At 34.7% G+C, this 10,000-nt stretch overlaps 1 protein-coding gene across 1 annotated transcript in view; it reads left to right on the top strand.

Annotated features, from left to right (window-relative positions):
* LOC307152487 (uncharacterized protein) overlaps positions 1-3,558 on the top strand; it is a 36,854-nt gene extending 33,296 nt beyond the window's left edge. Inside the window, exon 2 of the mRNA XM_079861176.1 lies at positions 1-3,558. This exon is cut by the window's left edge and continues 579 nt beyond it. Within this exon, the coding sequence (XP_079717302.1) occupies positions 1-614 (614 nt within the window). The 3' untranslated portion in view covers positions 615-3,558.
* The last annotated feature ends 6,442 nt before the right edge of the window (positions 3,559-10,000 follow it).

The raw sequence follows: 10,000 nt of genomic DNA, 5'->3' as shown, positions 1-10,000 counted from the left end.
ATAGTCATCAGGTTAAGACCTGCAGACTGTGCATGAGCCCGGACCACATTGTGAAAGACTGCCCGGATTACAAGTGCTACAAGTGCAGCGAGAGGGGACATTTTGCGAGGGACTGCAGAGCAGTGAAGTGCCCGGATTGCAAGGAAGTGCTCAACAAATGTGAATGCTGGATGAGAAATGAGGACGAGGAAGAAGATGGAGTAAATAGGCAGGTGCATGAGGGGGACAGCGAAAAGGAACAGGAGGAAGGAACAACGATGACACAGGTAGATGTAACAACAGAAAAGGACGAAGGAGAACAGAGAGAGGAATGTAACTCACAGGAAGAACAAGAACAACAAGATGACCAAGTAGAAATGCAAACATACATGCCGGAAGTCCGTGGAATTTCTATGGATGGAAGCGAACAGACAAAAATTGTAAATGATCAAAAGACTGCTGAGAGTGACAGAGAAGAGGAAAAAGAGGACCAAAAAGTGAAACTAATGAAAAGAAGGAGATCAATTAAGGTAAAACCATGTTTGGGGGTTGCAAGGAAAAAAACAGTTAAAGAGGACACATTGAGAAATGTGAATAGGTATGAACTGCTAAAGGACTTTGGGGAGATGGAATGATGAATGTACAGTTATTTGTATGTTTTTCTCTGCCTCATGGTTCTGAGGATTGTGACTTTTAATGCGAGAGGTCTTTTAAATGTCAACAAATTTGATAAAGTAAAAGAAATGTGTCAACAAGAGGATATAATTTTGCTACAAGAAACAAACTGGAGAGAGGGGTGTATAAATGAAATGAGAAAAAGATGGAAAGGAGAATTCTTGTATAATAATGGTGATGAAAGATATGGCAGAGGGGTGGCGATTTTAATAAGAGAAAATAGTGGTATAAGTGGTAAAGAAATATATAAAGACAAAATGGGAAAATGTATGGCAGTGGAAATTACCTTTGAAGAGAAAAACATTTTATTTGTTAACGTACATGCACCAAATGAAGAAAAGGAAAAAAGAGAATATTTTAACATGGTTAAGAGATTTTTAAGGAATTATAAAGATATTATTATGCTGGGGGATTTTAATACTGTTTTTAGCAAACAAGATATGGCAGATGGTATGGTTTTTAAAAGTGACACAGGAAGGAAAGAGTTAAAGTCATTGATGGAGGAGAACAATATGATAGATGTGTGGAGGGAAAGGAATGAAAAGAAAAGGGAATTTTCTAGAAGACAAATTGTAGGGAATTTTATGTGTCAAACAAGAATAGATTTGGTTTTATGTACAAGGAATATAGAAGGTTTTATAGAGAAGTTAAGGTATGAAGAAACAAGTTTGAGTGACCACAAGCCGTTTTTTGTACAGTTGGATTGGGATACAGGAAAAAGAGGGCCGGGTGTATGGGTTTTAAATACAAACATTTTAAAAGATGAACATTATGTTTTAACAATAAAAAAGATGATTGAAGAAGAAAAAGAAAGTGGGATGTATGTTGAAGACAAAAGAATTTGGTGGGAGAATGTAAAATTTTTAGTGAAAAAAAACACTATAAAATATTGTACGTTAATACATAAATGTAAAAGAAATAAAGAAAAAAAAATAAGAGAAAGGTTGGAGAAGCAAATAGATGATGAAGTGCAAGATGTACAAAAAATAAAAGAAATACAGGAAGAACTGAAAGAGATTGAAGAAAATAAATATAAAGGAGCAATGTTGAGAAGTAAAGCAAAATATTTGGTAGAAGGGGAAAAATGTACAAAGTTTTTTTTTGATTTGGAAAGAAAAAAAGGAAGATCAGAAATGATAAAAGGAATAAAAAAGGGAAATGGTGAAATAATAGAAACAAGTGGGGAAATTTTGAATGAAACAAGAGAATATTTTGAAAAGCTTTTTAGTGCAGAAGGAGTAAAGGAGGAAGAAAAAAAGGAACTAATGGAATTAATAAAAACAAAAGTAGGTGAAGAAGAGAAGGAAGAGTGTGATAGAAGCATAAGTAAAGAAGAAATAGAAAAAGCTATAAATGAACTGAACAAAAGGAAAAGTCCAGGGATTGATGGTTTAGGAAGTGAGTTTTATGTAACTTTTAAAGACATAATAACAAATGTTTTAATGGATGTTTATAAAGAGATTTTTGAAAAAGGTGAAATGATGTTAAGAATGGGGATGGGATTGATGAAACTAATATATAAGAAGAAGGGGGAAAAAACAGAGCTAAAAAACTATAGACCTATCACAATGCTTAATACTGACTTAAAGATTTTAGCAAAAATTTTAGCAAATAGACTGAAAGAGATAATGCCAATGATAATCACAACAAACCAGGTATATGGAGTAAAAGGAAAAGACATTGCAGATACAATAATGAGTATAAAAGACACGATAAGGTACATGCGAGATAAAAAGAAAGAGGGTTACATAATTAGTTTAGATTTCGAAAAAGCATTTGACAGGGTAGAACATAAGTATCTTTTTGACGTTTTAAAAAGTTTTGGGTTTGGGGAGAATTTTATTAAATGGGTTCGTATTTTATATAAGGGAGCGGTGACAAGAATAAAATGTAATGGCTTTTTGACTAAATGTTTTAGAATAACTCGATCAATAAGACAAGGTTGTCCTTTATCGGCCCTTTTGTACTCGTTGGTGGCAGAACCGCTTGGACTAGCAATAAAACAAGAAAAGAGGATAAAAGGAATAGAGATTGAAGAAATCATAAAGGATAATAAAAGTTTTCAATATGCTGATGACACAACAATTATTGTGAGGGGAGAAGAAAGTGTTAAAAAAATAATGGAAATAGTACAGAGGTTTTGTAAGGGGTCGGGAGGAAAAGTAAATGAAGAAAAAACAGTGTACATGAGATTTGGAAAGACGGTGAACTTAACAGAGAATTTTAAATTCAAGGAAGTTCAAGAAATGAAGATTTTAGGGATTTTAATAGGGAAAGATGAAGAAAAAGTGAGAGAAAACATGTGGGAAGAAATAGTGGGAAGCATTGAAAGAAGAATGAACTTTTGGAAACTGAGGACTCTTAATCTAAAGGGGAAGGTCTTAATCCTGAATGTTTTAATGTCATCAAAATTGTGGTATTTTTTATATGTGACATCTATGCCAGTGTGGGTGGAAAAAAGGTTGAAAAGATGTTTTTTAGACTTTTTATGGGAAGGGAAACCGGCCAGAATTGCATACAATACTTTAATAGGGGTGGTAGATAAAGGAGGTTTGGGATTAATGGATGTGGAGCAAAGGAAGAATAGTCTAAGAGTTAAATTGGTTAAAAAGTATCTGGATGAAAGAAATAAAGCAGAATGGAAAACAACAATGGAGTATTTTTTAAATAAATGTGGGAATTTTAATCTGGGGGACAATATTTTATGGATGAGAACAAAAGAGTGGATGACGGAGGGTTTGCCAAAGTTTTATAGAGAGGTTTTAAGTGCTTGGGGGAAATTTTTAGTAAATGTACGGTACAATTTGCATGGAAGAGAAAGCATTTTAAATCAGCCTTTATTCCTAAACACTGGCATTTTAAACCAAGGGAAGGAGATTTATTTTAAAAAATGGTTGATAGTTGGAATAGTTAAAGTTAGAGATGTTTTATATGAATACAAAGAAGGTTTTTTACCGATGCAGTACATTATAGATGTGATGGAGGAAGCAAAAGAGGACATTAGTAGACAAGAAATAAAAAACAAGTATGAAATTATAAAACATGCAATACCTAAGCAATGGATAACAAAAATTGAAACTATGGAAGAGGAAAAAGATGAAAAGGATGTAAATGTAATGCTGGGAGAAAAGATTTGGATTTTTAAAGAATGCACAGTGAAAATGTTTTATGGAATTTTTAGAGATGCAGTTTTTAAGAAACCAATTATAAATGAGTTTTGGCAAAAGACATTTGAAGGTTTAAAAGAAGAAACTATTTGGAATAACATGAAAGGGAAGATTATTGAAATAAAATTGGGGAATCTTGAGTATTTTATCAGACACAGAGTGATATTTACTGACGCACTGTTAAAAAAAATTGGGATAGAGCAAAGTGCGATATGCAAAGTATGCTGTGAGGAATATGAAGGTTTTTTACATTTGTTTTTATACTGTAAAGCTTTGAAGGATTTTAATGAAAAATGTAAGAGTATTATTGGGAAATTAGAAGAGGAGAAAGAAGATACAGAAATGAATAAGATTATAATGTTAGGGTGTGAGAAAAACAATAAAAATGAAAAGATGATCAATCTGTTTGTAATGCTGATGAAAAGTGCAATCTGGGAAAGAAGAGTAGTTGCAAAACAAGAAAAAAAAGTATTGGATGTATGGCTGGTGTTTAAAAGACGATTGGAAAAATATATGGAATGTTTGTACTACTATTTTAAACACGAACAGAAAATGGATGGCTTTTATAAAGTCTGTACGCCTGAGATTTACTCAGTTTTTAATGATTTTAATGTGGTAATGCCAAGAAAGGAATAATGTTTTTGTCTAATAAGGTCTTTTATTATTATTTATTTTTTTCTCTTGATTATAATGAAAATATTTTCTGTGTTGTGGGAGATTTATGTTTTTTAATGTTTTAAAAAAGAATGCATTTTTTAAGGAAGTAATTTTTATGTGGAAAAAAATGTTTTTGTATATTGTATGATACAATTTTTTTTCAATAAAAAAAAAAAAAAAAGAAAAAAAAAAAAAAAAAAAAAAAAAGAACGCCCGATCTCGTCTGATCTCGGAAGCTAAGCAGAGTCGGGCCTGGTTAGTACTTGGATGGGAGACCCCCTGGGAATACCAGGTGCTGTAAGCGTTTTTGGTTTAAAAAAAAAAAAAAAAAAAAAAAAAAGAGTCTAAGATTTTGTTCAAAAATCCTGAAATATTGTCTGAGTTTCTTCCAAAAGCCCAGTCTTGGCAAAAAAAAAAAAAAAAAAAAAAAAAAAAAAAAAAAAAAAGAGAACGCCCGATCTCGTCTGATCTCGGAAGCTAAGCAGAGTCGGGCCTGGTTAGTACTTGGATGGGAGACCGCCTGGGAATACCAGGTGCTGTAAGCTTTTTACTTTACTTCACTAATGTTCTAACCTTTTAAATAGCCCGTTTTTGGCAGCAGATTTCGCTTACGGCCATACCACTTTGAGGGCGCTATTGAGCAAACAGGAAGTGACGTGGCAGTTTGTAGTTTGCAGTAGGTGAGACAGGCTCACCAATTTTCCGTTTAATTTAGTTTTGTTTTTGGAAAAAATAGTCTATTTTTTTTGGTTATTTTTTTATTTTGTTTGAGTTTTCCTCCCAGCAGCTTACGCTGTTTGGGAGGGATCGTTTCAGTTTTTTGTTTTTGAGAAATGGACGGAATAACGGCAACAGACATGGATTTGGCAAGAGGAACACGTCGGCAAACGGAAACCGGACTGGAAAAAAGGCAAAGAGAAAAGGATGGACCTGAAAAGAGACACAAAAGATCTTACAGCAAAGAAGCAACGGTGGTAATTGATTTGGCGGAGGTACAAGAAGGGAAAGCAGAGGACATAATACAAGCATTGAAAGACAAGATGGACGTGACAAGCATTCTAGCGGTAAGACCCAAAATGATGAAAGAATATGAAATTACATTCGAAAAGGAAGAAGATATTGATAAGCTGGATGAAGGATTGATGATTAAAGGAAAGATGTGTGAAATCAAAAAGTTAAATAACAAAGAATTTGTTGTCTCTTTCATGCATCTGCCCGCATACCTGGACGACGGAGAGATTTTACAGAAGCTGGAGGGATGGGGGGTAACTCCCATCTCTCAGATAAGGCGGAGAGTGTACAACGGCACACACATTGAGGATGGAACGAGGTTCCTGAAGGTGCGATTCCCGAAAGAAGTGGCCTCCTTACCCTACAGCACTAGAATCGAGACTGGAGAAGGTCCGCAATACTTCAGGGTGATACATAGCCAGCAGGTGAGAACCTGCAGGCTGTGCATGAGCCCCGAGCATATGATGAAGGACTGCCCAGACTGTAAATGCTTTAAATGTGAGGAAACAGGCCACTTCGCGAGGGACTGCAAGGTGGTGAGGTGTCCGGACTGCAAGCGTGCACTGGACAAGTGCGAATGCTGGTACAGCGACCAGCAACAGGAGGAAGAGCGGGAGAGCGGGCAGATGCATGAGACGGACAACGAAGAGGAGCAACGTGAGGACACTGGAGCGATACAAAGAGAGGACAATGAAAGCATAGGCAATGACAACGAGATCGAAAAGACGGAGCTAACACAGGACAGTGAGGAAATGGAGGAACAGATGGAGATAAACGAGACTAGACAAACAGAGACGGAAGAGCCAGAGGAGATAGAACAGACTGGTGAGGAGGACGGAAAGGACAAAGTCAATGAAAACATTGACAAAGGCGACACTACGGAAACAACCAACAAAAGAAGAAGAAAAGACAAGGTAATACCAAATTTAGAGAAAGCTAGAAGTAAAGTGTGGAAAAAAAATCCAGAGGAGAAACAAGACTGTGGAAGAGATGTAAAGGAAGGGGAGGAAAATAGACTAACAAAATGTTGATACTAAAATTTTTATTTTTTTATCTAATGGTGTTGAAAATTGTGACCTTTAATGCAAGAGGATTAATGAATGGTGTGAAATTTGACAAAGTTAAGGAACTGTGCAGAGATGAAGATGTGATTTTATTGCAAGAGACAAACTGGAAAGAAAATGCAATGGAGGATTTTAAAAGAAGATGGGAAGGGGAATTCTTTTTTAATAATGGAGAGGGGAAAATAGGAGGAGGAGTTGCGGTGTTAATAAGAAAAGACAGAGGTATCAAGGCAAAACTAATGTATAAGGACAAAAAAGGGAAATGCATGGCTGTAGAAATTAAGATGGAAGAAGATGATTTTATTTTAGTGAACGTGCACGCTCCCAATGAAGAAAAAGAAAAGAAAAGGTATTTTAATGTTTTAGCTGACGTAATTGAAAAATGGAGGAGGGTGGTGATTGCAGGGGATTTTAACACTGTTTATAGTAAAATGGATATGGCAAACGGGATGGTTTTTAAATCGGATGGGGGGAGAAAAGAACTAAGGTCGTTGATGGGAGAAAAAAATATGATTGATGTGTGGAGGGAAAGAAATGGGAAAAAGAAGGAATTTACGAGAAGACAGTTGGTAGGGAATTTTATGTGCCAAACCAGAATAGACTATTTTTTAAGTACCAGAAATTTGGAATGTTTTATTGAGGGAATATTTTATAAAGAAACGAATCTAAGCGATCACAAAATGGTTTTAATGAGGATGGATTTTAAAAGAGACACAAAGGGACCTGGGGTATGGATTTTAAACACTGAAGTTTTAAAGAATGAAAGTTTTAAAAAAGAGATAGAAAATATATTAGATGAGAGAAAAGAAGACCCAATGTACAACGAAGACAAAAGACAATGGTGGGAAAACGTAAAATATGACATAAAGAAATATTCAATGAACTACTGTAAATTGTTGCAAAAGGTGAAAAGAACAAAGGAGGAAGAAATAAGAAGAACGTTAAGAGAGGAGCTAAATAAAAATGAGGTAAACGTGCAAAGAGTAATTGAAGTGGAGGAAAAGTTAAGGAAAATAGAAGAAGAGAAATACAAAGGGGCAATGTTAAGAAGTAAATCAAAATATATGGTGGAAGGGGAAAAATGTAACAGATTCTTTTTTAACCTTGAGAAAAGCAGAGGGAGGGTGGAAAGAATTAAGGAACTTAAGAATAAAGAAGGACAAGCGGTTTTAAGCACAGAGGGGATTTTAAAGGAAATAAGCACATTTTATGAAGAACTTTTTAAATCAGAGGGAGGAGATGAGAAAAAAAGAAATATTTTATTACAACAGATAACAAGAAAAGTCAGCGAGAGGGATAAAAATGATTGTGAAAGGGAAATAATAACAGAAGAAATTATACAGGCCATAAATCAGCTAGGAGTGAAGAAAAGCCCAGGAATAGATGGTATTGGAAGTGAGTTTTACAAGGTTTTTAAAGAAAAAATAAGCACAATTTTAAAAGAAATCTATGAAGAGGTTTTTAAAAAAGAAAGAGTACACCCAAGAATGGGCTTAGGCTTAATGAAAATAATCTATAAGAAAAAAGGTGACAAAACGGAACTGAAGAATTTTAGGCCCATTACAATGTTAAACACAGATTTTAAAATTTTAGCCAAAGTTTTAGCAAACAGACTAAAGAATGTCATGCCAAACATAATAGAAACTAACCAGGCTTACGGAGTAAAGGGGAGGGATATAGCAGACATCACCAGCAGCATAAGAGATATTGTGGGATACATAAAAGAAAAAGGAAAGAGCGCATATGTAATAAGCATGGATTTTGAGAAGGCTTTTGACAGAGTGGAACAGGGGTTTTTATTGGGAGTTTTAAAACAATTTGGTTTTGGAGGGAATTTTATAAAATGGATCTCAGTTTTATACAGTGATATTTTAACAAAAGTAAAATGTAATGGTTTTTTAACGCAGCCTTTTAAAGTTTTAAGATCCATAAGACAAGGGTGTCCACTGTCAGCGCAGTTATATTCTTTGGTGGCGGAACCTTTAGGGCTTTTAATAAACAGAGAAAAAGGAATAAAGGGGATACAATTTGAAGAAAAAGAAGAATTAACGAAAATATTCCAGTACGCTGACGATACGACAATTGTGGTTGAGAATATAGAAAGTGTTAAAGAAGTGATGGGAAAAATTAAATGCTACTGCGACGGCTCAGGTGCAAAAATAAACGAAGGAAAAACAGTATACATGAAGTTTGGAAGGACAGAGGTTTTAACGGGGGTTGTTGAGTTCATAGAGGTACAAGAGATGAAGATTTTAGGAGCAATTTTAGCAAAGAACGAGAAGGAAGCTGTTGATAATATGTGGGAAGAGACGCTGGGAGGGATGGAAAGAAGACTGATTTTTTGGAGAAATAGGTTTTTAAGTTTGAAGGGGAAAATTTTAACTGTAAACATGTTAATGTTATCAAAGATGTGGTACAAGTTACATGTGATGTCATTACCAAACTGGGTTTTTAAGAGAATAAAAAAGAGTATTTTAGAATTTTTATGGGAAAAAAAGCCTCCAAGGATAGCGTATTATACGCTGATAGGAAAACCAGAAGAGGGAGGGATGGGTTTAGTTGATGTGGAACAAAAGATGAAAAGCATGAGGGTAAAAGTGGTTAGGAAATATTTGGATGACAAGAATAGAGCTGAATGGAAGAAATTGATGGGTTTTTATTTAAATAAATGTGGGAATTTTAATCTTGGGGAAAACATTTTATGGATGAAGTTGAAAGTTTGGATGATAGAGGGGATTCCACAGTTTTATAAAGAGGTTTTAAATGCTTGGAGGCTTTTTTTAACAGAGGTGGATTTTAATCCAGAAGGGAGGGAAATGATTTTAAATCAGCCTCTGTTTTTAAATGACAAAATAAAGATACATGACCGAGATATCTATTTTAAGAAGTGGCTACAAGTGGGGATTGTAAAAGTGAGGGATGTTTTATGGGAGTTGAAAGAGGGATTTTTACCGCTCCAAGTGATTATGGATGCGATGGAGGAGGAGGAGGAGGATTTTAATGTGATGGTTTTAAAAAAACAGTATGAAGATGTCAAGAAAGCAATCCCAAGGCAATGGCTAGATGAGATTAACAAAAAAGAAGAAAAAGAAAACAAAATGATGGTGTTCTTAAAATGTAAAGACAAGAAGGTAGATTTCAATTTGGGCACGGTGAAAATGTTTTATGAGTTTTTTATAAATAGAGTTTTTAAAGAACCTGTGGCCAACCAGGTCTGGCTAAGGAATTTTAATGGAATTGAAGAGAAAGACATCTGGAAGAATAGAACATGGAAATGGTTGGATGTGGATTTAGAATGTTTAGATTATTTTATTAGACAAAATGTGATTTATACAGAAATGAGATTGTGTTTAATGCAGAAAGAAAGAAATGCCCAATGTAAAGTCTGTAAAAAAGATGATGAAGGGATATTACATCTGTTTTTATTCTGTGAAAAGCTGAACCCAT

The sequence above is a fragment of the Squalius cephalus genome (assembly GCF_949319135.1).
Source record: "Squalius cephalus genome assembly, chromosome: 24".
NCBI lineage: Eukaryota > Metazoa > Chordata > Actinopteri > Cypriniformes > Leuciscidae > Squalius > Squalius cephalus.
The sequence above is the reverse complement of the archived record's forward strand: the minus strand, read 5'-3'. Positions and strand labels throughout refer to the sequence as shown.